At 48.8% G+C, this 27,367-nt stretch overlaps 1 protein-coding gene and 2 long non-coding RNA genes across 6 annotated transcripts; 1 reads left to right on the top strand and 2 right to left on the bottom strand.

Moving 5' to 3' along the window:
- The first annotated feature begins 26 nt into the window (after positions 1-26).
- LOC148686468 (uncharacterized) lies at positions 27-14,553 on the top strand. 4 transcript variants are annotated; one of them, XM_088666937.1, is made up of 4 exons: positions 27-66; positions 2,202-2,269; positions 7,848-8,001; positions 14,303-14,553. In XM_088666937.1, the coding sequence occupies exons 1-4, from the start codon at positions 42-44 to the stop codon at positions 14,440-14,442; spliced, it is 387 nt and encodes a 128-aa protein (XP_088523063.1). In that variant the 5' UTR covers positions 27-41; the 3' UTR covers positions 14,443-14,553. The 4 variants fall into 4 exon arrangements, 1 of the variants encoding a protein (XP_088523063.1); XR_015949244.1 differs by lacking the exons at positions 27-66; positions 2,202-2,269 and adding an exon at positions 1,514-1,528; XR_015949246.1 differs by lacking the exons at positions 27-66; positions 2,202-2,269 and adding an exon at positions 6,734-6,792.
- Positions 4,590-19,839, bottom strand: LOC148686469 (uncharacterized). Its single transcript, XR_015949250.1, has 2 exons — positions 18,415-19,839; positions 4,590-5,848 (listed from the first exon to the last, which is right to left on the bottom strand). It is a non-coding gene; the product is annotated as an uncharacterized LOC148686469 (long non-coding RNA).
- Positions 7,904-14,296, bottom strand: LOC148686470 (uncharacterized). Its single transcript, XR_015949247.1, has 2 exons — positions 13,933-14,296; positions 7,904-8,966 (listed from the first exon to the last, which is right to left on the bottom strand). It is a non-coding gene; the product is annotated as an uncharacterized LOC148686470 (long non-coding RNA).
- Positions 19,840-27,367: the final 7,528 nt, after the last annotated feature.

Here is a 27,367-nt window from a genome sequence, read left to right on the forward strand (position 1 = left end):
AGAAGAAGAAGAAGAAGAAGAAGACCAATACTGTTAGCCTAATGCAGCCCCAACCAAAGAAGACTGGTAAATTAAGTTAATGGAATATGCTGAAATGGTTAAGTTACAATTGGGAAATTGAGAAATTAAGATGACAACAATATAAAGAAGAATGGGAAATGTTTATTGCATATATACAAAAGCAATGCACATAAGTTAATACATTAGCAGGATTTTGAAAAACGCTTGTAACACTTTGGAGAATGTATTAAAAGTGGAAGAAAATAGAAGTTAAGATATCTTGGACATGCATAAATGAAAATAAGACAATGGAACCAGGAGAGGGGGTGGAGGGAAGTCGAGGGAGTCAAGTAATCCCAAACTAAAGATTTAATATGGATTGTGTAAAAGACACGAACGTTGTCAATTTTGCGTTGTATCAGAGGGGGCCTACTTTGAAGGCCTGTAAGGTTGTGTGTTCGATTATGTCTCGCTATCCGATTTCTGTGACCATTCACATAATGGTCTGGTCACACCTTGTTACATTTTTTGCTGAGCTTCTAGATAGATGGATGTAGAGATAGATAGATATGCCGACAGACAGACAGACAGACATGCTCTAGGTAAAGGGTTTTTAAAAAAGAAGATTCCCATTTTGTTATGTACTGAGCTGAATCCTAGAACAATAGGATTCAGAATCAGCGGGAGCTACCCAATCCAACTTCAGGTGGAAGTGAATCCGCAACCTGATTGGCCTGCTGGAGCAGCCAATCAGGCGGCTGGCAGAAGTGAATCTGCTACCTGATTGGCCTGTAGGAGCAGCCAATCAGGCTGCAGGCAGAAGTCAATCCACAATATAATTGGCCCACAGGTGTAGCCCTGAAGTAGCCAATCACGCAAGGCCCATTGTGTAAATAATGTATATAAGCAGATGGTTTTGGGAAAAGAGCCATTCTTCTTCTCCTCTTCTCCTTGATGACTATGAGCTGAATAAAGAGCATGAAATTCACTCTCGACTCCGAGTACATTTCACATTTGTTCCCATGAAGCATGGGAACAGTTTTGATCTCCACAGTGACTTCTCCATCTCATCGGAGATCTGCCCTCCTGTAAGGCATGATCACTGAAAAACTCAGTGGCCCAGGATTCCTCTCCTCTGGGGAAGCTCTCTCTCTCTCAGCTACGGATGGCTCTTTCAGCTTCACTGGAGCAAGGCAGGAAAGTGACTTGCTCCAAGCATTCCCTCCGGAGCAGAAGGCAGCTGCCAAACCAGCCTCCTCTCCCCCGCCCCCAACTCCTCCTGCCTCACTTCACTTCCTCAGAGAGGTTAATCGGGGCACAAGCAGTGTTGCATACGACTGGGGTCCCAAAGGAATCAGGAGCTCCTTTAGAGGCTCTCTCTCGGCATCAGGCAAGTCTGTGGGAAGCAGGAGGAGTCTGAGGCAGGCAAAGACCAACCCCCGCTGATGCAGCCTGAGCGCTCCAGGTGTACACTGGGAATTGATCATCCCAGGTGATCTGGAACGTGTCTGCAGCTGCTTCTAGACAGGTGGGATTCAAGCGCATAACAGCAACTTCAGGCTCACCAATTAAGGCAGAGCTGGTGTTCTCACGTAATGAACCCGTTCCCCCCAAAATCGGACTGTTTGTTGTAAGGGGGGTGGGAGGGAGTGCACCGCAAACTGCATTTTTCTCTCTGCACGCCCCACTTCCTCGGGCAGGTTTAGCCCTGTGCATGAACACTTGATTATAACACTGTGAAAATCTCTGAAAATAACTTCATAGGTGTTATGTACTGAGCTGAATCCTAGAACAATAGGATTCAGAATCAGCAGGAGCTATCCAATCCAACTCCAGGTGGAAGTGTATCCGCAACCTGATTGGCCTGCAGGAGCAGCCAATCAGGCGGCTGGCAGAAGTGAATCTGCAACCTGATTGGCCTGTAGGAGCAGCCAATCAGGCTGCAGGCAGAAGTCAATCCACAACCTGATTGGCCCACAGGTGTAGCCCTGAAGTAGCCAATCACGCAAGGCCCATTGTGTAAATAATGTATATAAGCAGATGGTTTTGGGGAAAGAGCAATTCTTCTCTTCTTCTCCTTGATGACTATGAGCTGAATAAAGAGCATGAAATTCACTCTCGACTCCGAGTATATTTCAACAGGTTATTGTCCTATGGTTTGATAAATCCAGAATATCTAATCCAGAATCCTGTTCTCACAGTTGCCAAACAGATGCCTCAAAGGGAAGCCAGCAAGCAAGACCTGGGAACTACAATGCTCTCCCTGCCTGTGAGTCCCAAAAACTCATATTCAGGGGCATACTGACAATGCAGGCAATAATAATAATAATAATAATAATAATAATAATAATAATACTGTAATAATTTTATTATTTATACCCCGTCCATCTGGCTGAATTTCCCTAGCCCCTCAGGGCAGCTCCCAACAGAACACTAAAAACAGAATAAAACTACAAACACTGAAAACTTCTCCAATCAGGGCTGCCTTCAGATGTCTCCTGAAAGACAGATAGTTGTTTATTTCCTTGACATCTGATGGGAGGGCGTTCTACAGGGCGGACACCACTACTGGGAAGGCCCTCTGCCTGGTTTCCTGTAACCTCACTTCTCGCAGTGAGGGAACCGCCTGAAGGCCCTCAGAACTGGACCTCAGTGTCCAGGCTGAATTATGGGGGTGGAGACGCTCCTTCAGGTATACAGGACCAAGGCCGTTCAGGGCTTTAAAGGTCAACACCAACACTTTGAATTGTGCTCAGAAACGTCCTGGGAGCCAATATAGGTCTTTAAGGACTGGTGTCATATGGTCTCAGTGGCCGCTCCCAGTCACCAGTCTAGCTGCTGCATTCTGAAGTAGTTGTAGTTTCCGGGTCATCTTCAAAGGTAGCCCCACATTGAGCGCATTGCAGTAGTCCAAACAGGAGATAGCCATTGCATCTAGTAGCCATTGATAGCCCTCTCTTCTATGAATTTATCCAATCCTCTTTTAAAGCCACCTGAGCTGGCGGCCACCATTTCCTCCCGCAGCAGTGAGTGCCATGGTTGCCCTATGCACTGCCTGAAGAAATACTTTCTTTTGTCTGTTCCTTCAACACTCAGGTTCATTGGCTACCCTCCGGTTCTAGCACTGTGAGAGAGGGAGAAAAGAAGTTTCTTTACTGAGGGAATGGGGGTCTTCTTAGTAGTGCTGATGGGAGTATTAGGGAGAATGTGTTTCTAATGGACAGAACGTGGAACAAATTCATTACGCGGTGAGTTGGCAAACTTATCAGAAGCCGAGTAGTTCGGGAAGACCGGTGATTGCGGGTCAGTAGGTTTTCCACGCCTGCTCTTCCAAACTGTCATGCTGGCCCACTGAACTTGCTCACAGGCATTTTCCTCCCAGTTGCCACATTTCCAATGCTTATTGTTCATTGCCTCCTCCCACTGTTTATGGGACATTCTCCCTGCTAGTTCAACCATGACTCAGCTGACTACACAAAGACGCTTCCCTTCCTTAAGATCCAGCTTGGAGGGAGAACAAGGAGGAAGGTTTTGGTTCTGAGGTGCCACAAGGATCCGTTCTAGGCCTGGGTTCCGGGCACATTTTATTCTCAAGGACTTACAGTAGTCCAACTTAATTTTCTGATTTCATAGAATTGTAGAATTCTACAATGTGATGAATTTTAGACTGCGAACTCTCCAGGAGTGTCAACCTCTCCCTCTGTACTTTGCAAACCACCATGCACATTGATTGTGTTAAACCAGGGATGGAGAGATTGTGAGGGTCCAGGTGTTGCTTGACTTCATCCCCCACCAGCCCCAGATAAAATGGCGAAATGGTCAGGTTGTCAGGACTGAGATGCCGCTTGCGAGCTTCCCATATAAGGAGCTGCTTGGCTATTGTGAGAACAGGATACTGGCCCCCATGTGCCTTCGGACTGATCCATCAGAACTCTTCTTAATGGAATTTGTAGACAGGAAACATCTGGAGGGCCAACTGTTGAGCTAAACATAGATAAACATGGATTCAGGTAGGTAGCCGTGTTGGTCTGATGCACTCGAAATAAAAAAATAAAAAAATTGTCCAGTAGCACCTTATAGACCAACTAAGTTTGTTCTGGTATAAGCTTTCGTGTGCATGCACACTTCTTCAGATCCCTTCAGACACTTCTTCTGAAGAAGTGTGCATGCACATGAAAGCTTATACCAGAACAAACCTAGTTGGTCTATAAGGTGCTACTGGACATTTTTTTAATTACTATTATTTTTATATAGATAAATATGGAGTGTGAGAGGTGCATCATTCCATACATGTTTTTTAGAAGAACAGGTCACTTTATTCCTTTGTTAACAGGGGTGGCCAACTCCCAAGAGACTGTGATCTACTCACAAAGTTTAAAACTGGCAGTGATCTACCCCCTTTGTCAATATTGGTGGACTGATTGCTGCCTTTAAAAAATGGAAGATGCTCTCTCTCTCTGAAAGTTGCTGGGTGCACCTTCCTCCCCATCTGGAGAATCCTCATGCGAGAACTCTCATGGTGTTCTGGTTGGAATCTCTGGATGAACACAGAAGGAAGGACAGAAGATGGGCTGAAGAATCAATCGTGCTTACAGTCAGGGGTTCAGCTCTTTAATAGAGGGGAGGCCTGGAATAGTTGCCATGCATGTATCAGCAAGCTGCTTGCATGGATTCTGACATTTTGTAGATGTTGTTTTTCTAGTCCCCAGAACAGTGAATATAGAAGATAGAATACGTGACTTGCTATGAATCTGCAGCCAATGAAGGTCCAAACCAAAATCCATTTGACTTGGATCAAGGTTAGAGATAGTCTGAGATAGAAGTTGGGTGGGAATCAGAGCCGCAGAAGGATGTGTTAAACCAGGCATGTCCAACAGGTAGATCACTGGAAGTCTGCGGCAGATCACTGGTAGATCATTGGCTCCCCGAAAGGAGCTGAACAACTGTGGCTCCCCTTTAAAAAGCTCAACATTTTACCTCCTCACTGAAAAACACTCAACAACTTTGACCTGGCCCCCTTAAAAACAAGCAACAAACATACAGGAGTTACTTCAGATTCATAGCAAGGTCACAGTGTCTGATACATGAAAATACAAAGGAAGTCCTGTTGGTCCATAAGAAACATTTCCCCCAAAACTGACCATTGAGTCAGGATTGATGAATCTCCCCAATTCAGTTCCTCATTTTAAGAAACTGAATTGGGTGGACTCACCTTGCAATGAGAACGGAATCAAATGTTTGGCCCCTCCCTTCCACTGGGTGCTTTGTTTGCTAGGAGCAACGAAAAATGTCACAAAATAACGAGCAAGTTTTTGAGGTCTAATATTGGCTATTTGCTGGTTCGGGACTGGGCAGGAATGTTTCCACTTGGCAAATTGGCTCTGGCCCTGTGGTTTTTGCCTTCCTCTTAACACTCGTCACAACTTGTTTAGCCTGGAGAAGAGAAGGTTAAGGGGTGATATGATAGCCATGTTCAAATATAGAAAAGGATGTCAAATAGAGGAGGGAGAAAGATTGTTTTCTGCTGCTCCAGAGAAGCGGACATGGAACAATGGGTTCAAACTACAAGAAAGAAGATTCCACCTAAACATTAGGAAGAACTTCCTGACAGTAAGAGCTGTTCAGCAGTGGAATTTGCTACCAAGGTGTGTGGTGGACTCTCCTTCTTTGGAGGTCTTTAAGCAGAGGCTTGACAGGCATATGTCAAGAATGCTTTGATGGTGTTTCCTGCTTGGCAGGGGGTTGGACTGGATGGCCCTTGTGGTCTCTTCCAACTCTATGATTCTATGAACTTTGTGTGGCTAGGCATTGAGTAAGCCTTAGTCTTGAATGGAAGGGAGGTTGTAGCCTCTGACTGCCCCTGCCTAGGAAAGGATACCTGTGAGGCTTCTGTCTGGATGCCCAGGCAGGGATTTGGGTCATAGCACTCCTCCAACAGGGACCCCTAGGGGATGCCCCTATTTGATGTAGGTCATAGAGGCCCCCACCTTAGGTAGGATTTACCCTAGAATATACTCCCAGCAGATGGGCGGGATTTAGAATGGTATTGTTGTTGTTGTTTAGTCGTTTAGTCGTGTCCGACTCTTCATGACCCCATGGACCATAGCACGCCAGGCACTCCTGTCTTGCACTGCCTCCCGCAGTTTGGTCAAACTCATGTCCGTAGCTTCGAGAACACTGTCCAACCATCTCATCCTCTGTCGTCCCCTTCTCCTTGTGCCCTCAATCTTTCCCAACATCAGGGTCTTTTCCAGGGAGTCTTCTCTTCTCATGAGGAATGGTATACCCAATGGTATACCCAATGGCAATGCCAAACCTTCACATGTATCTATCTATCTATCTATCTATCTATCTATCTATCTATCTATCTATCTATCTATCTATATAAATGTTCCCACTGCACTGCGTGCACGGAGGTCACAGCCTTGCTCTGTAACCGCTGAACCAAACTGCATCAAATTAGGACAAAGCGTACCTTGCCCATCAGGGAGGGATCTGGCATAATTTTTTTCTCAAAAAACCACACCTTTCACACCTAAAATAATGATTAAATACAAAAAAGTGGCGCCCAAATTAGACATCACCAGCAGAAGGTCTGAAGACTCCAGCAGCATCCAATAGAAAGACAGATCGCACGCTGCTTCCTCCAAAGCCGTGCCACCAGATGACATCACAAAATTCCACAGCAACCAACTGAAAACAGGCCTTTTGCAGCAACAAGGCCCAACATTGCCCAGCAGGCTGAATAGGCTGCAGCAGATGAGGCCTCTTTCCTGACTAGGCCAAGCGGAGGTAGGGGCCTGCCTAGGGGGGATGGGGGGGGGGCGAATAGGGAGCAGGGATAGTTAATGGGTCAGAACAGGGTGGGGGGAGAGGCAGGGATGAAACCTGCTCTCTCCACAGTCTCTCGCCTTGGCTTTGCAGACTAGGCCACTTTCCATACTAGGCCAAGTGGAGGTAGGGGCCTGCCTGGGTGGGGGATGGGGGGTCCGAATAGGTCATAGGTTGGGACAGGGTGGGCCCAACCACAGAGATTAATCAGGGGGTGGGGGGAGGAGGGACAGAACAGGGTGGGGGGGAGACACAGGGATGCGCCTATGTAAACATAACACACGAAAAACAAGGGGACTCTGAAGGTGAGGGGAGTCTGAAGTGGGACTCTGAGGCTCCATTTAAAAAACTGAGCCACCGCAATGCATGGCAGGGCCAACGAGTAAACAATAAAGTTGTGGCCTATTTGACTCTTTCTTCACTTACACTCATTGTCCTGTCTACTTATTTTACTATATCAGGGGCAGGGAGGTCACAGAGCCTTGGCATGCAATCATTTACAGTTCCATCTACCCCTGCTGCTCCTTTGCCTCTTAGTAACCCCCAAGTAATCCCCCCAGGGGCAGTACAATCAAACCTTGTGGACCAGTACTCAAAAGAATCAGTTGCCTTATTCCTCCCTTTTCATATCCACCAGGTCCTTCAGACCCATTGCTGCTCCCCTACCCAAATGCCTTGCTCCATTGGGCTCTCTAATCTGGAGACACCATCAGCACCCAAATGGATGTTGAATTTGGCTGCCTTAAGTTAACAGTCAGCCATACATTTCACAGCAGACAATAAAGACCTAGAGTTCTTCCTTTGGAGTCCAGCAGGTTGGGGGTCAGCTGGTCAAGGGTATCACAAAAAGGAGAAAGTGGATGAACCCAATGAACAATGGCCATTGAAAATACTGCATCAGTGTGCATTGTTCTGGGCAAGGGAAAATAAGAAAAGTATGCACCCAAAGGGCAGAAGCTACGTAAGCTACATGAATGTCCACATGACATCTCTAAAAGATATTCTCTCTATAAAAGAGCAGAGCCCCTGACTGGAAGCACCACCGAGTCCTCAGCTCATCCACTGTCCTTCTGCGTTCATCCAGAGAACCCAACCAGAACTCCACCATGAGAGCTCTCTACTTTGCCTTGGCCATCGTGCTGTTGGTTGTCGCTGACATGGCTGTTGCAGGTATGAACCAGATTTCGACAGGGTGGGAAGAAGGGGCTGTACTTGATAAGGGAGAGGTATGGGTTTCATAGGGAAGGCAGTAATAGCCACCAACCTACATAGATGACCTTCAGAGGGGATTATAGAAATTCATGGAAGAGAGGGATATCAATGGCTACTGGCCATGTTAGCTGTGCTCCATCTCCACAGTTGGAGGCAGAAAATGCTTCTGAATACTCCAGGGGGGAAGAGTGCCCTTGTGCTTGGATCCCGCTTGTGGGTTCACCACGGGCATCTGGTCAGCCACTGAGAGAAGAGGGTGCTGGATGAGATGGACCATCGACCTGATCCAGCAGCCTCTTCATATGTCCTTATGGTGAAGACAGAAGGTGCTCCTGCACTGGCCTGAACTCAAGGGGGTGGTGTTGGCCCCATGGGAAAGCAATGGCATAGAGCAGGTGGTCTTGGATCTGAACTCGATCCTCATTTGGGCTTCAAATAGCATTTTGGTCTGGGAGGCATTTCTAAGGAGAAACCACAGCTTAGCAGTAGAACACCAAGGAGAACAGGAGGTCACCTCCCCTCAAAAAGGATGTTGTGTTCCAGACAAAAGTTCAGGAAAGGACAAACAAAATGACCAAGGGGTGGAAGCAACTCCCCCAGGAGGGAAGGGTACAACATCTGGGACTTTTTCAGCTAGAGAAAAGGCTGCTAAGAGGAGGCATTATAGGGGTGCCTAAAATCACATGTGGAGTGGAGAAAGGGGACAGAGAATAGGCTGCATTTGGTCAGAGGTTTCTGTCCACAACCCCATGCAGACATTTCTCCATCCTTTGGCCTGAGGCAAGCAAGAGGCAACATTGCATCTCAAGAGCACATTCCAGCCAGGGAAAACCACTGTGTGTGGAGTGTGTGGAGCAGGGCACTGGGAGGTGTAGCCTAGGAAGGGTGTGTGGCTTAAGTCAGGCAGAGAGATCTGAAGGCACCTGAAATATACTCGGAGTCGAGAGTGAATTTCATGCTCTTTATTCAGCTCATATTCATCAAGGAGAAGAAGAGAAGACGAATCGCTCTTTTCCCAAAACCATCTGCTTATATACATTATTTACACAATGGGCCTTGCGTGATTGGCTACTTCAGGGCTACACCTGTGGGCCAATTATATTGTGGATTGACTTCTGCCTTCAGCCTGATTGGCTGCTCCTACAGGCCAATCAGGTAGCAGATTCACTTCTGCCAGCCGCCTGATTGGCTGCTCCAGCAGGCCAATCAGGTTGCGGATTCACTTCCACCTGGAGTTGGATTGGGTAGCTCCCGCTGATTCTGAATCCTATTGTTCTAGGATTCAGCTCAGTACATAACACCCCTCCCCTCTAAGTTCCAGTCCTGCCCGGGAAGTTGCATTCGTAGTCCCCAAGGTCTGCTGGCCGCCTCCGTGTGCGTTGTGGCCTGGGGTGTTCCTTGGTCAGGGGTTCTGGTTCTGGCTCGTGTTCCGAGGCTGCTGGCTGTGCCGGGGCTGTCTGGTCTGGCGCCACTGAACCACTAGGTTGTGACTCTGGTTCCGGTGTCCTTCCAGCCTCGGGGCGCCCCTCTGTGCCTACTGCTTCTGCTTCCCCTGCCCACCCCTCTCGCTCTACAGGCCTCACTGCCCTGCTGTCCCCTTGGGACCCCTCTGTCCCGCTCTCCTCCCGGGTTCCTCCTGGGAATCGTCGCCGTAGCTGGTCGCAATGGCGGCGCCAACATTGCCCCCCTTCCGTTAGTACCTCGTACGACACGGGACCGGTCACCTTGGTGACTGTGGCGGGTACCCATGCTGGGCCTGTCCCAAAATTCTTTGCATACACTGGGTCCTGGGCCACAAATGTCCGGGGGTTCCTGCCTTTCCCCACCACTACCTCATCCTGAGCTCTGTCGGGGTGAAGTCGGTCCAGTCTAGTTGCAAGGCGCCGGCCCATGAGTAGTTCAGCTGGGCTCCGGCCCGTCGTTGTGCTTGGGGTGCTGTGCTGTGCTAGAAGAAATGCGGCAAGGCGGTATTCCCAGTCCCCTTGTGTTATGCGGCGGAGGCTGTCCTTGGTGGTCCGCACCATGCGCTCCGCTTGGCCATTGGTGGCAGGGTGGAATGGTGCTGAGCGGATGTGGCGGATGGCGTTCTGCGCTGTGAAGGTCTGGAACTCCTCTGACGTGAATGCGGTTCCATTGTCCGAGACGAGGGTGTCAGGGAGCCCGTGGGTTGCAAACAGCTTACGTAGTACCCGGATGGCTGCCGCCGTAGAAGTGGACGGTACCAGTGCGACCTCCAGCCATTTGGTGTAGGAATCCACCACTATGAAGAATGTTTTTCCCTGGAAGGGGCCAGCGAAGTCCACGTGCAAGCGTGACCATGGATGTCGGGCGGACTCCCAGGGCTGGACTGGGGCCCTTGGGGGATCCGGGCGGGATTCTTGGCAGGTCTGGCAGTGTTGGACCCAGGCCTCTATCTCTCTGTCAATCCCCGGCCACCACACATAACTCCTGGCAAGGGCCTTCATCCTCACTACCCCTGGGTGTGTCTCGTGTAGGGCTGTGAGGACCCTTTTGCGGAGGGGCTGGGGAACAACAACCCTGCTTCCCCATAACAGGCACCCCTTGTGGGCCGACAGTTCATGTTTGCGGTTTGTGTAGCCAGCGAATTCTGGCCCGGGGCTGCTGCTGGGCCATCCTCGCCACACCCAGTCCAGGACCCGGGAGATGACCCTATCTTTTGTGGAATGGTGCGCAACTTCTTGTGCCTGAATGGGTCGGTCGGGAAGCAGCTCCAGGGTCATAACCTCTTGCGCAGGCGCTGGGTCGGGGCCTGTTTCTGGTAGTGGTAGCCTGCTGAGTGCGTCTGCGTGGCCCATCGCCTTCCCAGGGCGGTGGATTAGTGCATACTGGTAGCCGGCAAGGAAAATTGACCACCTGAGGACACGTGGAGACAACACTTGGGGGGTCTGCTTCTCGGGGGCAAACAGGCCAAGCAACGGCTTGTGGTCAGTCACTATGGTAAAGGGCCGCCCGTACAAGAAATCATGGAATTTTTTTACGCCCTTCACGATTGCCAGACCCTCCTTGTCAATCTGTGAGTAGTTTCGTTCGGCTGCAGCAAGCGTCTGGGAGAAGTATGCCACCGGCACCTCTCTTCCATCTGGGAGTTGGTGTCCCAGGACAGCGCCGATGCCATAGGGAGAGGCGTCGCATGCCAGCACCACTGGCAGCCTCTCGTCGAAGTGTGCCAAGACCGAGTTTGAGACGAGCAAGTCCTTGACTGCCTGGAATGCGGCCCTTTGTCGCTGGCCCCACACCCAAGGGGCCCTTTTATCTAGGAGTCTGTGTAGGGGCTCCGCTACCGCTGCCTTATGGGGAAGGAAGGCATGGTAAAAGTTCAATAGTCCCAAGAATGACTGAAGTTCGGGCTTGCTCTTGGGCGCTGGGGCCTCACAAATGGCCCGTACCTTGTCACCGGTTGGATGGACCCCTTCTGCGTCCACCTTAAATCCCAGAAAGTCCACCTGCGGCACTCCCAGTAAACACTTTTCCCGCTTCACCTTGAGGCCCGCCGTCTGGAAACGGTGCAGGACGGAGCGGAGGCGGTCCTCAAATTCCTCTGGTGTGGGCCCGGCGATCAGTACATCATCGAAGAAGGGGGTGACGCCAGGAATCCCTTTAAGGAGAGAGTCCATTAGATTCTGGAATATGCCTGGTGCCACGCTAACGCCAAATTGCAGCCGCTTTACTCTGAATGCCCCTCTGTGCGTCACAATCGTCTGAGCCTCTGCTGTGGCTTCGTCCACAGGCAACTGTTGATACGCTTGGGCCAAGTCCAGTTTGCCAAAGATTTTTGACCCAGCCAGGGTGGCGAGGACATGGCTGACCACTGGCACTGGGTATGCATGGGCCGTGAGAGCCTTGTTTATGGTGCATTTGTAGTCTGCACAGATGCGGACCGAACCGTTAGGCTTGACGGGTGTGACAATTGGAGTTTCCCAGGGGGCGTTGGGCACCGGCTCCAGCACTCCTTGCTCCACGAGCCGGTCCAATTCCTCGTCTATGCGGGGTTTCAGGGCGAACGGGACCCGGCGGGCCTTGTGCCTGATGGGTCGTACAGCGGGGTCTAGCTGTAGGGCAATGGGGGGTCCTGTATATCGTCCCAATGCCCCATCGAAAACCCCTGGAAACTCTTTGCATATGGCGTCCACGTCCACTTGTAAGCTAGTGTGGTTCACCCCGGTAACGGCTAGCCCCAGAGGTCCAAACCATGCCAGTCCCAGTAAGCTAACGTAGGGGCCCTTAACTACCAGCAAGTCCAATTGTTGCTTTCGCCCTCGATATTGCACCCTGAAGGTCCCCACCCCCATTGTAGGGACCTTACGTTTCTGGAAGTCCCGGAGGGTGAATGGGGCCGGCCTTAGTTTGGGACCCCCATTAGGGCACAGTTCCCTTAATGTTCGGGCCGAGATTATGGATAGAGTTGAACCCGTGTCCAGCTCCATGCGGCATGGGGCTCCCTCTATCTGTACCTCTATATAAATTTTCTCTGTGCTGGGATGGGGCAGCTGGAATACCTGGTAGTCCGTGATCTCCGTCGAGTTGCCTTGGTGCATGGTGCCGTGTGACCTGGGGCTCCTGGGTCGGTCATCTGATGCTTGTCGACGGGTGAGTCGAGCCCGACACACCCGGGCGATGTGTCCCAATTTTCTGCACTGCCTGCACTCTGCGTTGCGGAAACGACAGGTCCTCCTCTCGTGGTTCTCCCCGCAGCTTGCACAGTTCCCTCCTTCTCGTTGAGGCTGCTGTGGTGTGTGTGCTGCTTGAGTGCGCCGCTGTACTCGGTGTACTTCCTCCCTGTCAGATTCGGATTCGTCGGTGAGGTCTTCGTGGTAGACCCTCGGTTGGGATGGCGGGGCCGGTCGTGCCTCTTGCGTTGACCTCTCGGCGGCTTCGGTTGCCAGGGCTTCCTCCAGAGCAATCTGGAACGTGAGGTCTTTTTTGGCGTAGAGGCGTCGTTGCAACATCTCGTCCCTCAGGCCACCGACGAGGCGGTCACGAAGCATGTTCTCCAACTCTGAGAAGTTGCATAACCGGGCGGCTTGGCGGAGGGAGGTCACAAACCCAGTTATGGTTTCCCCCGGGGCTTGCCGCTTTGCGTAGAAGGCATTTCGGCAAGCTACCACCGAGGGCTGTGGTGAAAAGTGCTCCTTCAGCCGTTCCATTATTGTTTTGTAAGAGACGGTAGCGACATCTCTAGGTGCAAGGAGAGCCCGGGCGATTTCAAACGTCTCCTCTCCACAGACGCTGAAGAATGTCGCCCTCTTCATGGCATCGTTGGTGACTTCTTTCGCTTGCAGGAGGAAGTTGAAACGGGCGGCGTACCCTTCCCAGTCTCCTGATGCTGGTTTGAATGGCAAGAAGCTGCTGTCGGTTGCCATTCTGGGTTCCTTGGGTCCTGGAGCTGAAGCCTGGATGCACGGTGCGATGCAGCGGTGCAGCAGGTGGCGGTGCTGCGGTGCAGTGCGTGGTGGCGGTCAGCTCAGCAGGATCCCACCTTCGTCGCCAGTGAAATATACTCGGAGTCGAGAGTGAATTTCATGCTCTTTATTCAGCTCATATTCATCAAGGAGAAGAAGAGAAGACGAATCGCTCTTTTCCCAAAACCATCTGCTTATATACATTATTTACACAATGGGCCTTGCGTGATTGGCTACTTCAGGGCTACACCTGTGGGCCAATTATATTGTGGATTGACTTCTGCCTTCAGCCTGATTGGCTGCTCCTACAGGCCAATCAGGTAGCAGATTCACTTCTGCCAGCCGCCTGATTGGCTGCTCCAGCAGGCCAATCAGGTTGCGGATTCACTTCCACCTGGAGTTGGATTGGGTAGCTCCCGCTGATTCTGAATCCTATTGTTCTAGGATTCAGCTCAGTACATAACAGCACCCAAGGCTGAGGTTCCCCACCTTCAACCTCTAACATAAATGTTTGGTGTGAAGCTCCTTCCAGAGAGAGACCATAGCTCAGTGGTGGAGCATGTGATTTGTCTTGCATGCAACAGGGCATTCCCTCTCTGTAGATCATTGGTGGGAGCTCCACCCATGGGGAGGTGCTCTTGCTTTGCCTCAATATTTATAATTTGTTCATTTATTGCATTTATATGCCACCTTTTCCCCATGTGGTGTACATGGTTCTATTTAAGCACTACAACACCCAGTGAGTTTCACAGCTGAGCAGGGGTTTGCACCCTGGTCTCCCAGGGCCAAGTCCAGCATTCTAACCACTATACCGCACTGCCTTTCTCTTCCTCCTGCAGGAACCTGTAAGAATAAGCCCAGCTGCAGTAGCTATGGAGGCACCTGTGGCACGCACTGCCTGAAGACCGGGTACTACCGCGCCACCTGCGACTGCCGTCAGCATGGCCACGTCTGCTGTTTGCCTCACAAGAAAGGCTGAGCAGGAGGCAGGCCGCCTCACGAGGAGGAGCCGGAGACCCTATCTTCACCACTCAGCTGTGTAGAGGGGCCCATCATGGATGCTTCTCCTCAATAAATTGACATGAACGTCTTTGGCGAGTTCTGTGTGCTTCCTTCAGGGGGCAGGCAGGGAGGGGGAACTGTAGGGCTTTGGGGGCAACATATTCATCTCAGATGCTTGGCGTTTCCAGAGCCTTTCCCCAGTGTACAAAGTCCATTGCAATTCCTACTGCAATTAGCTTCATGTGGCAGGACTGTCCACACAGGAACTAAGCCAAAACATGTGATGATTTCTGCAAATCTTTTCAGCTGCAAAAAGAAAAGGAAAAGACAAAAGGGTTCCCCTCTTGTCACAGTGAGACTAAAAGCAACATCTGTGTCCCTCTGCATAGCACCTGACCAGGTAGCCTATCCCAGGCTTCCTCCTCTAGCTCTTCCCTACCTCATGGGACACTCCTACCATAATGTCATGGACCAGCTGAATGCAGAGGTCTGGTGAGAGGCACCAGCTGGGGAACTAGATGTGATGGCTGTATATTACCTCCAGGTTCAGAGGCCACCCCTGAATGCCAGTCACCAGGTAAGAATACCAGGAGAAGGCTTTTGCATCAAACTTTTAGGGCCCAGGGACACATCTGGAAATTTAACAAGCTGTCATGGCCACTGCAAAATGCCCATTTCACAGGAGAAAGACAGGTGAGGCTGAGACCCCTAAACATTCCTCCAGAAAAAAAACAGACAAAGAATCTTTATCACCTCCATGAACAAATAGGACACAGACATAAAAAGCAGGCAATGTCTCCCCAAAACAGGCCCCCCCAATCCCTTCCTCTGCAAAAGGAACCAAATGTCATGGACTGGCTGGATTCAGAGGAGTAGTGGGAGGATCATAGAATCATAGAATCAGAGTTGGAAGAGACCACAAGGGCCATCCAGTCCAACCCCCTGCCAAGCAGGAAACACCATCAAAGCATTCCTGACATATGCCTGTCAAGCCTCTGCTTAAAGACCTCCAAAGAAGGAGACTCCACCACACTCCTTGGCAGCAAATTCCACTGCCGAACAGCTCTTACTGTCAGGAAGTTCTTCCTAATGTTTAGGTGGAATCTTCTTTCTTGTAGTTTGAATCCATTGCTCCGTGTCCGCTTCTTTGGGGCAGCAGAAAACAATCTTTCTCCCTCCTCTATATGACATCCTTTCATATATTTGAACATGGCTATCATATCACCCCTTAACCTTCTCTTCTCCAGGCTAAACATACCCAGCTCCCTAAGCCGTTCCTCATAAGGCATTGTTTCGAGGCCTTTGACCATTTTGGTTGCCCTCTTCTGGACACGTTCCAGCTTGTCAGTATCCTTCTTGAACTGTGGTGCCCAGAACTGGACACAGTACTCCAGGTGAGGTCTGACCAGAGCAGAATACAGTGGTACTATTACTTCCCTTGATCTAGATGCTATACCCCTATTGATGCAGCCCAGAATTGCATTGGCTTTTTTAGCTGCTGGAACCAGCTGGGGAATCTCCAAGAAAACCAGCTGGGGAATCTCCAAGAGAAGAAGGTTCAGAGCCAGGAGGAAATCGGTGGTGGGATGAGAAAGAGTAGTCAGAGGGAGAAGAGGCAGCAGACTGGGAGGAGGAAATGTTGGAAACTGAAGATGTACATTGGACCCTCAGGTTATGTTACCTTAACTTTTGGGCTGCGAACGTGGCAAACCCGGAAGAGTATTCTTCCAGGTTTCGCCGTGTGCGCATGCACAGAAGCGCTCTGTCGCACCGTGCGCGTGCGAAGAAGCAGCACCTCTACTTGCGGATTTTTCAGGGTACGTACGGACCCCTGGAATGAATTGCATTCGTAATCAGAGGGGGATCCACTGTAATGTGGTTTAGTGAGCAAGGAGAGGCTGGGGCAGGGAGGCTGGAGAGGTGTGTGTCAATATTTGAAGGTTATTGGGAATTTGATTGAAATGATTAATAAAATATTATATATCCAAGGGGCTTGTGTAGCACATAAGAAGACACAACTTTTTGCAAAGCCACATCCCCTGTTATAATGCACTTTTTTAAAAAAGAACACACTGTTTGGTTGGAGAACAGCATCACAAAATTCAAAGAAATGTGATTTTGGCAGGGTGGCCATGTTTCAATTTGTGCATTTTTCCAAATAGCCCACATCAGGTCGGTTGCCATTTAAATGCAAACTGAAAAGAACTTCCTCTCCCTCTCATTCCACCCCCCATATTTTGGCATTCTTCCTTCTCCCCATTATGCCCCAGTCCTCCTCACTGGATTGTTTTTAGAGATTTTCTCCCCCTTTTAGGCTTCTTTTCTAGTGACATTTTGGGCTTCTGCACAACCATGCCTGCTGACACCTCCTTCCCATGGTGCCGTTTTATAATAATAATAATAATAATAATAATAATAATAATAATAATAATAATATATTATTATTATTATTATTATTATTATTATTATTTATACCCTGCCCATCTGGCTGGGCTTCCCCAGCCACTCTGGGCGGCTTCCAACTGAATATTAAAAACAGTACAGCATCAGACATCAAAAACTTCCCTAAACAGGGCTGCCTTCAGTTGTCTTCTAAAAGTAAAATAATTGCTTATTGTCTTGACATCTGCTGGGAGGGCGTTCCACAGGGCGGGTGCCACTACCGAGAAGGCCCTCTGTCTGGTTCCCTGCAACCTCACCTCTCGCAATGAGGGAACCGCCAGAAGGCCCTCAGTGCTGGACCTCAGTGTCCGGGCTGAATGGTGGGGGTGGAGACGCTCCTTCAGGTATACAGGACCGAGGCCATTTAGGGCTTTAAAGGTCAGTACCAACACTTTGAACTGTGATCGGAAACGTACTGGGAGCCAGTGTAGATCTCTCAGGACCGGTGTTATGTGGTCCCGGCGGCCACTCCCAGTCACTAGTCTAGCTGCCGCATTCTAGATTAATTGCAGTTTCTGGGTCACCTTCAAAGGTAGCCCCACGTAGAGCGCATTGCAGTAGTCCAAGCGGGAGATAACCAGAGCATGCACCACTCTGGCGAGACAGTCTGTGGGCAGGTAGGGTCTCAGCCTGCGTACCAGATGGAGCTAGTAGACAGCCGCCCTGGACACAGAATTGACCTGCGCCTCCATGGACAGCTGTGAGTCCAAAATGACCTCCCAGGCTGCGCACCTGGTCCTTCAGGGGCACAGTTACCCCATTCATGACCAGGGAGTCCTCCACACCTGCCCGCCTCCTGTCCCCCACAAACAGTACTTCTGTCTTGTCAGGATTCAACCTCAATCTGTTAGCCGCCATCCATCCTCCAACCGTTTTGGCTTCACAAGCAATGGTGTTCAAGCCTGAAAATCAGAAACAAAAGGAACAGGGTATTTTAATCTACTTTTATTGCAAGGCAGAAGCTCATATAAGCATTGAAAATTTTACAAGGGATTTTTTTAAAAAAATAAAAAAAAATCTGGGTACTCTGGGGCAGAAGCAAAAGGAGTCTCCAGCTGGGGAGGAAGGTGCACCCAGCAACTCTCAGAGAGAGAGAGCATCATCCATTTTTTAAAGGCAGCAATCAGTCCACCAATATTGACCTTAAAAACAAGCAACAAACATACAGGAGTTACTTCAGATTCATAGCAAGGTCACAGTGTCTGATACATGAAAATACAAAGGAAGTCCTGTTGGTCCATAAGAAACATTCCCCCCAAAACTGACCCTTGAGTCGGGTGCTTCGTTTGCTAGGCTAGGAGCAACGGAAAATGTCACAAAATAACGAGCAAGTTTTCGAGGTCTAATATTGGCTATTTGCTGGTTTGGGGCTGGGCAGGAATGTTTCCACTTGGCAAATTGGCCCTGTGGTTTTTGCCTTCCTCTTAACACTCCTCACAACTTTGTGTGGCTAGGCATTGGGTAAGCCTTAGTCTTGAATGGAAGGGAGGTTGTAGCCCCTGCCTGCCCCTGCCTAGGAAAGGATACCTGTGAGGAGATGCTTCTGTCTGGATGCCCAGGCAGGGATTTGGGGCATAGCACTCCTCCAACGGGGACCCCTAGGGGATGCCCCTATTTGATGCAGGTCATAGGGGCCCCCCACTTTAGGTTGGGTTTACCCTAGAATACAATCCCAGCAGATGGGCTGGATTTAGAATGGTATACCCAATGGCCATGCCAAAGCCTTCACATGTATAAACAATAAAGTTGTGGCCTATTTGACCCTTTCTTCACTTGCACTCATTGTTCTGTCTGGTTACTTTAATATATCAGCGGCGAGGAGGTCATAGAGCATTGGCATGCAATCATTTACAGTTCCAGCTACCCCTGCTGCTCCTTTGCCTCTTAGTACCCCCTAAGTAGCCCCCTCATCCCCCCCCAAGGGGCAGTATGTCAGACAGCAAAGGAACCAACCCTCACGGCAGTTTGCCAGGAATGGATAAGACAAAGAATGTTTCTTACCATCTGCTTTTATTTCAATATTCTCCCACTTCCTCATTAATCACGGCTACTTAGGGCCCTCTGCCTTTGAGCTCTTTGCTCTCCTACTTTCAAGGCTTGCTGGGTCCTTGGGGCGTGTGTGTCCTGGAATGCTTTCTAAAGACACTGCCTGTCAGCTGTTGCCCTCCTCCTCCTCCTCCTCCTCCTCCTCCTCCTCCTCCTCCTCCTCCTCTCCCATTATCCCCTAGCTTCCCCCCTCATCTTCCTCTAAGCTGTGACCGCTCTCAAACCTCAGTTGTAATTCTGAACTGTAGTCCTCTTTTCTGGAAGGGTCAGATTGGGGAGGTGGTCTCCACCATTCCTCCTCAGCCCAGTCCTTGACCCCTTGACACCTCTGAATCCAGCCAGTCCATGACATTTGGTTGTATTAATCTGGGGGGCCCCAACATGGTATCTGGAGCTAGTGGCGAAGCTGCATGCTCCGGCACCGGGGGCGGGCAGCAGGTGGGAGCATGGCTGGCACATGTCCTGGGAGCATGGCACGCATCCCAGGAGCGAGGCATGCCACCCGCGGAGGCATGGTGTGTGGGGCAGCGGCGGGCGCGATGGTACCCCCAATGGTGATGGGGGCAGTGTGCTCCCACCAACCCCATTCCTCTACAAGTGCCTAGAGCACCTCAGTACCCCCCAAAACTCCACCTCCTGTTTTTGGGCAGGGGAAGAGTTGGGGAACAGTTTTCAGGATACATTGGTTGCTTATTTTGTCTGTGTTCATGGAAGAGATAAACATTCCTGGTCTTTTTTTGTGGGGGGTAGGTGTGGGATTCAGGGTCCAGCATCACCTGTTCTGAGTGACACAAAGGCACTTTCCTGGTGTTGTTACCTGGCGACCGGCATTGAGGGGTGGCCTATGATCCTGGAGATAATATATGGGTATCTTGACTAGCTGGGGTTCCCCCCACTCCTCTGCATTCAGCTGGTCCATGACAATATGGTGGGGGGGGGGTCCCATGAGCTAAGGAAGAGCTAGAGGAGCAAGGTTGACTGATGCTACCTTAAAGGACTTTGCACACTGGGAAAAGGCTCTGGGAACACCAGTCATCTGAAATGAATAAGTTGCCCCCCACTGCCTTACGATTCCCCCTCCCTGCCTGCCCCCTGAAAGAAGCACACAGAACTCGCCAAGGACGTTCATGTCAATTTATTGAGGAGAAGCATCCATGATGGGCCCCTCTACACAGCTGAGTGGTGAAGACAGGGTCTCTGGCTCCTCCTCGTGAGGCGGCCTGCCTCCGGCTCAGCCTTTCCTGTGAGGCAGACAGCAGACGGTGCCATGACCGCAGTCGCAGGTGGCGTAGTAGTGCCCGGTCTTCAGGCAGTGTGTGCCACAGGTGCCTCCATAGTCGCGGCAGGGGCGCTGCCCCTTACCGCAGGGTCCTACAGGAGGAAAAGAAAGCCAGTGCGGTATAGTGGTTAGAATGTTGGACTTGGCCTTGGGAGACCAGGGTGCAAACCCCTGCTCAGCTGTGAAACTCACTGGGTGTTGCGGTGCTTAAATAGAACCATGTACACCACATGGGGAAAAGGTGGCATATAAAGGCAATAAATGAACGAATTATAAATATTCAATGATCTACAGAGAGGGAATGCCCTGTTGCAATTGCATGCAAGACAAACAAGACAAATCACATGCTCCACCACTGAGCTATGGTCTCTATCTGGAAGGAGCTTCACACCAAACATTTATGTTAGAGGTTGGAGGTGGGGAACCTCAGCCTTGGGTGCTCAATGCAGCCCTTCAGATCTCTCTGCCTGGATCAAACCACACCCCCTTCCTAGGCCACACCTCCCAGTGCCCTGCTCCACACACTCCACACACAGTGGTTTTCCCTGGCTGGAATGTGCTCTTGAGATGCAATGTTGCCTCTTGCTTGCCTCAGGCCAAAGGATGGAGAAATGTCTGCATGGGGTTGTGGACAGAAACCTCTGACTGAATGCAGCCTTTTCTCTGTCTCCTTTCTCCACTCCACACGTGATTTTAGGCACCCCTATAATGCCTCCTCTTAGCAGCCTTTTCTCTCAAATGTTGTACCCTTCCCTCCTGGGGGACTTGCTTCCGCCCTTGGTCATTTTGTTTGTCCTCTTCTGATATTTTGCCTGGAACAAAATATCCATTTTGAGGGGAGGTGACCTCCTCTTTTCCTTGTTGTTCTACTGCTAAGCTGTGGCTTCTCCTTAGAAATGTCTCCCAGACCAAAATGCTCTTTGAAGGGCTTCCGGTTGACCGCGCCATCTTTGCTCAGACGGGGGTTCGATCAGCGGAGCGGACCTCGGCGCTTCAGAGGTGGAGGGAATTGCTCCAGCGAAGCAAAACCTCCTTAAAAGCCCCAAATCGAGCTTTTTGGGGACGGATTTTGCCTGGCGGCGCCAAAAGCGGGCTCTCTCCTCCCCGGATCGGCTTTGTTTAAGCCCCCGAGAGCGAGGAGGTGAACCGCGGCGGACAGGCTGACACTGCTGCTCTGAGAGCGCGAAGCTGCGAGTCTGGGAAGTGGAGGCGGCCAATTCTTCCAAGAATAATTAGCAAATGAATAGACTGTGAGTAATTTGGATTGTTTGGAATTTAAATTAAGGCAATTTGGATTTGGGAGAGAGGGGGAAAAGAGGAAGCCACCCCCCCCACGGTAACATAAGAGACAGTAAACAGAAACCCGAAGCCGTAAACAGAAGATCTTAACTTAAAAGGATCCCTCAAAGGCATCAAAGAGAATCTCCCCTAAATGCAGGGTGAAAGGGGAGAGAGACTGTGGTTATGAGTGCCCTGCAGCAAGAGGTAAAGACTAAGAAAAACCTTTCTTTTCCTCGGGAGCCGGCAGCCCAGACAACCCAGTGAGTTGAACAGGATTTATAAGTCAATTTTTATTTCACTGTATTTCTGAACTTTGTGGAAATTCTTTTTTGGTTTAAATGTTTGTGAAATGTGAGTTCGAACTTTATTGTCAATAAGACTTGAAGAATGCAGCCAGCTTGTTAAAATGGAGTCGAGAAAATAAACTGTGATCATATTCCACCCCACGTGACAAGTTTTGACCTTGGCAGGATTGAACTATGTCAACAAAAAAGTGTTCCCCTGAGTTCCAGCGGTCTGTTTTGACCTTAATGTGGGAAACAAGAATAGAACTATGTCAAGAGGAGACAAAACGGCAAGAGTTACAGCAACAATTTCAGATGGTGATGGCAGAATATGATTTTCTAGAAGATGAAGCTTTTGAAACTGAAAAAGATGAATGTGAGAATGACAATGATGGTGACTGTGATTTGGAAGAAAAAGATGAAGATGAGGACTGTGATGATTCAACACAAAATGAAGCACACCACGAAAAAAATGATGACTTTACTCTACAAAAAGTTGGATGGAGTGCCCTGCATTTGAGGGGGGCACGATTGGTATTACTGGAACTCCAGAACACCCACAGGGAAGAAGGAAAAAATATGCAGAGAAGAGAAGAAATTCAGGGGTCTTGTATGGTGGCCTGGATGGCAAAAGACTGTAAACAGGGGGTGGGGTGAAGGGAAAGTGATGTTGTGATTACAAGGATGGATTAACAGGTTTATAACTGGTCTGCTGATTATGGAATTTGCTGGATTGGGGGGGTGGAGCCGGTAATCGGGGATGTAAGGTTAAATTGAGAATAGTTATAGTTTTAAAAGTGAATGGATTTTGGAAAAATGTGAAAATATGGAGGCTTATAGAGGGAGTAAAAATTAGGCACGGGAAGATAAAATGGGAGTTTGATTTTTCAGTGATTTGAACATTAGGTGAAAATGATAATAATTGATTTATAAGTTGTATAAGATATAAAGGTGTATTTTTATAAAGTAAGAAACTGTTAAAGATGATAAAAAAGGGATGAAAACCGGGGAAGGGGGGGGAGGGGAAGCCCACAAAATATGGTTTTACAATTATGAATGTAAGAATTTTTTTTTCTGTTTTGTACTGTTCTTTTTCTCTTTTTTTGCTCTTTCTTTTTTCTCTTTTTTCCTATTTCAATTTTTTTCTTTTTTTGGTATGACAATAGATGGTTGGATGGATGTCCCCCTGCGTACTGCCCTGGTTTGCTGGAGCTCCCTGGTGGCAGGGGGGGGCTTTGGGGTCAGGGGAGGGGGAGGAGGACAGAAATCCAAGCATAAAATGGACCATCTCTGACTGTTCACCTACATGAGATACTTCTGTGGCAGGGGAGGATCCATGTGGGTGGGTGGGAAGGAGGTGGAAAAGGTGTTTATGTATGTACCGTTTTCTTTTTTGCAGTTTGTAAAATTAATAAAAAGTATGTTTAAAAAACAAAAAACAAAATGCTCTTTGAAGCCCATATGAGGATCGAGTTTAGACCCAAGACCACCTGCTCTATGCCATTGCTTTCCCATGGGGCCAACACCAGTCCCTTGAGTTCAGGCTAAGTAGGTCCCCCATCTCTCCAAGGGGCAGTACCACCAAACTTTGGGGACAATTACTCTAAAGAATCAGTTGCCTTTTCATTTTCACCAGGTCCTTCAGACCCATTGCTGCTCCCCTAACCAAATGCCTTGCTCCATTGGGTTCTCTAATCTGGAGACACCATCAGCACCCAAATGGATGTTGAATTTGGCTGCCTTAAGTTAACAGTCAGCCATACATTTCACAGCAGACAATAAAGACCTAGAGTTCTTCCTTTGGAGTCCAGCAGGTTGGGGGTCAGCTGATCAAGGCTATCACAAAAAGGAGAAAGTGGATGAACCCAATGAACAATGGCCATTGAAAATACTGCATCAGTGTGCATTGTTCTGGGCAAGGGAAAATAAGAAAAGTATGCACTCAAAGGGCAGAAGCTACGTAAGCTACATGAATGTCCACATGACATCTCAAAAAGATATTTTCTCTATAAAAGAGCAGAGCCCCTGACTGGAAGCACCACCGAGTCCTCAGCTCATCCACTTTCCTTCTGCGTTCATCCAGAGAACCCAACCAGAACTCCACCATGAGAGCTCTCTACTTTGCCTTGGCCATCGTGCTGTTGGTTGTCGCTGACATGGCTGTTGCAGGTATGAACCAGATTTCGACAGGGTGGGAAGAAGGGGCTGTACTTGATAAGACAGACTGAAGGGGCTTCTGCCTTGGCCTGAATTCAAAGGAGAGGTATGGGTTTCATAGGGAAGGCAGTAATAGCCACCAGCCTACATAGATGGCCTTCAAAGAGGATTATAGAAATTCATGGAGGAGAGGGATATCAATGGCTACTGGCCATGTTGTTGTTGTTGTTGTTTAGTCGTTTAGTCGTGTCCGACTCTTCGTGACCCCATGGACCATAGCACGCCAGGCACTCCTGTCTTGCACTGCCTCCCGTAGTTTGGTCAAACTCATGTTCGTAGCTTCGAGAACACTGTCCAACCATCTTGTCCTCTGTCGTCCCCTTCTCCTAGTGCCCTCAATCTTTCCCAACATCAGGGTCTTTTCCAAGGATTCTTCTCTTCTCATGAGGTGGCCAAAGTATTGGAGCCTCAGCTTCACGATCTGTCCTTCCAGGGAGCACTCAGGGCTGATTTCCTTAAGAATGGATAGGTTTGATCTTCTAGCAGTCCATGGGACTCTCAAGAGTCTCCTCCAGCACCATAATTCAAAAGCATCAATTCTTCGGCGATCAGCCTTCTTTATGGTCCAGCTCTCACTTCCATACATCACTACTGGGAAAACCATAGCTTTAACTATACGGACCTTTGTCGGCAAGGTGATGTCTCTGCTTTTTAAGATGCTGTCTAGGTTTGTCATTGCTTTTCTCCCAAGAAGCAGGCGTCTTTTAATTTCGTGACTGCTGTCACCATCTGCAGTGATCAAGGAGCCCAAGAAAGTAAAATCTCTCACTGCCTCCATTTCTTCCCCTTCTATTTGCCAGGAGGTGATGGGACCAGTGGCCATGATCTTGGTTTTTTTGATGTTGAGCTTCAGACCATATTTTGCGCTCTCCTCTTTCACCCTCATTAAAAGGTTCTTTAATTCCTCCTCACTTTCTGCCATCAAGGTTGTGTCATCTGCATATCTGAGGTTGTTGATATTTCTTCCGGCAATCTTAATTCCTGCTTGGGATTCATCTAGTCCAGCCTTTCGCATGATGAATTCTGCATATAAGTTAAATAAGCAGGGAGACAATATACAACCTTGTCGTACTCCTTTCCCAATTTTGAACCAATCAGTTGTTCCATATCCAGTTCTAACTGTAGCTTCTTGTCCCACATAGAGATTTCTCAGGAGACAGATGAGGTGATCAGGCACTCCCATTTCTTTAAGAACTTGCCATAGTTTGCTGTGGTCGACACAGTCAAAGGCTTTTGCATAGTCAATGAAGCAGAAGTAGACGTTTTTCTGGAACTCTCTAGCTTTCTCCATAATCCAGCGCATGTTTGCTATTTGGTCTCTGGTTCCTCTGCCCTTTCGAAATCCAGCTTGCACTTCTGGGAGTTCTCGGTCCACATACTGCCTAAGCCTGCCTTGTAGAATTTTAAGCATAACCTTACTAGCGTGTGAAATGAGCGCAATTGTGCGGTAGTTGGAGCATTCTTTGGCACTGCCCTTCTTTGGAATTGGGATGTAGACTGATCTTCTCCAATCCTCTGGCCATTGCTGAGTTTTCCAAACTTGCTGGCATATTGGGTGTAGCACCTTAACAGCATCATCTTTTAAAATTTTAAATAGTTCAGCTGGAATATCATCACTTCCACTGGCTTTGTTATTAGCAGTGCTTTCTAAGGCCCATTTGACTTCACTCTCCAAGATGTCTGGCTCAAGGTCAGCAACCACACTACCTGGGGTGTACGAGACCTCCATATCTTTCTGGTATAATTCCTCTGTGTATTCTTGCCACCTCTTCTTGATGTCTTCTGCTTCTGTTAGGTCCTTACCACTTTTGTCCTTGATTATGGTAATCTTTGTACGAAATGTTCCTTTCATATCTCCAATTTTCTTGAACAGATCTCTGGTTTTCCCCATTCTATTGTTTTCCTCTATTTCTTTGCATTGCTCATTTAAGAAGACCCTCTTATCTCTCCTTGCTGTTTTTTGGAAATCTGCATTCAGTTTCCTGTATCTTTCCCTATCTCCCTTGCATTTTGCTTGCCTCCTCTCCTCCGCTATTCGTAAGGCCTCGTTGGACAGCCATTTTGCCTTCTTGCATTTCCTTTTCCTTGGGATGGTTTTCGTTGCTGCCTCCTGTATAATGTTACGAGCCTCCATCCATAGTTCTTCAGGCACTCTGTCCACCAAATCTAAATCCTTAAACCTGTTCCTCACTTCCACTGTGTATTCATAAGGGATTTGATTCAGATTGTATCTTACTGGCCCAGTGGTTTTTCCTACTTTCTTCAGTTTAAGCTGGAATTTTGCTATAAGAAGCTGATGATCTGAGTTACAGTCAGCTCCAGGTCTTGTTTTTGCTGACTGTATAGAGCTTCTCCATCTTTGGCTGCAGAGAATATAATCAATCTGATTTCGATGCTGCCCATTTGGTGATATCCATGTGTAGAGTCGTCTCTTGTGTTGTTGGAAGAGAGTGTTTGTGATGACCAGCTTGTTCTCTTGACAGAACTCTATTAGCCTTTGCCCTGCTTCATTTTGAACTCCAAGGCCAAACTTGCCAGTTGTTCCTTTTATCTCTTGATTCCCTACTTTAGCATTCCAATCCCCTGTAATGAGAAGAACATCCTTCTTTGGTGTCATTTCTAGAAGGTGTTGTAGGTCTTCATAGAATTGGTCAATTTCACTTTCTTCAGCACCGGTAGTTGGTGCATAAACTTGGATTACTGTGATGTTAAAAGGTCTGCCTTGGATTCGTATCGAGATCATTCTGTCATTTTTGAGATTGCATCCCATTACAGCTTTTGCCACTCTTTTGTTGACTATGAGGGCCACTCCATTTCTTCTACAGGATTCTTGCCCACAGTAGTAGATATGATAGTCACCCGAACTGAATTCACCCATTCCCTTCCATTTTAGTTCACTGATGCCCAGGATGTCGATATTTATTCTTGTCATCTCATTTTTGACCACATCCAGCTTACCTCTATTCATGGTTCTTACATTCCAGGTTCCTATGCAATATTTTTCTTTACAGCATCGGACTTTCCTTTCGCTTCCAGGCATATCCGCAACTGAGCGTCCTTTCGGCTTTGGCCCAGCCGCTTCATCAGCTCTGAATCTACTTGTACTTGTCCTCCGCTCTTCCTCAGTAGCATGTTGGACGCCTTCCGACCTGAGGGGCTCATCTTCCAGCGTCATAACTTTTATATGCCTGTTGTCTTTGTCCATGGAGTTTTCTTGGCAGGGATACTGGAGTGGCTTGCCAGTTCCTTCTCCAGGTGGATCACGTTTAGTCAAAACTCTCCACTATGACCTGTCCATCTTGGGTGGCCCTGCATGGCATAGCTCATAGCTTCTCTGAGTTATTCAAGCCCCT

This window comes from Zootoca vivipara, chromosome 3 (assembly GCF_965207765.1).
Source record: "Zootoca vivipara chromosome 3, rZooViv2.hap1.1, whole genome shotgun sequence".
Classification (NCBI taxonomy): domain Eukaryota; kingdom Metazoa; phylum Chordata; class Lepidosauria; order Squamata; family Lacertidae; genus Zootoca; species Zootoca vivipara.

Bases quoted from the DNA above. Each gene is read 5' to 3' on its own strand.
- LOC148686468 (XM_088666937.1), top strand. From the start codon at position 42: ATGCAGCCCCAACCAAAGAAGACTG. The intron at 67-2,201 runs GTAAATTAAGTT...CTGTTCTCACAG, and splicing joins GCCCCAACCAAAGAAGACTG to TTGCCAAACAGATGCCTCAA. The intron at 8,002-14,302 runs GTATGAACCAGA...TTCCTCCTGCAG, and splicing joins CGCTGACATGGCTGTTGCAG to GAACCTGTAAGAATAAGCCC.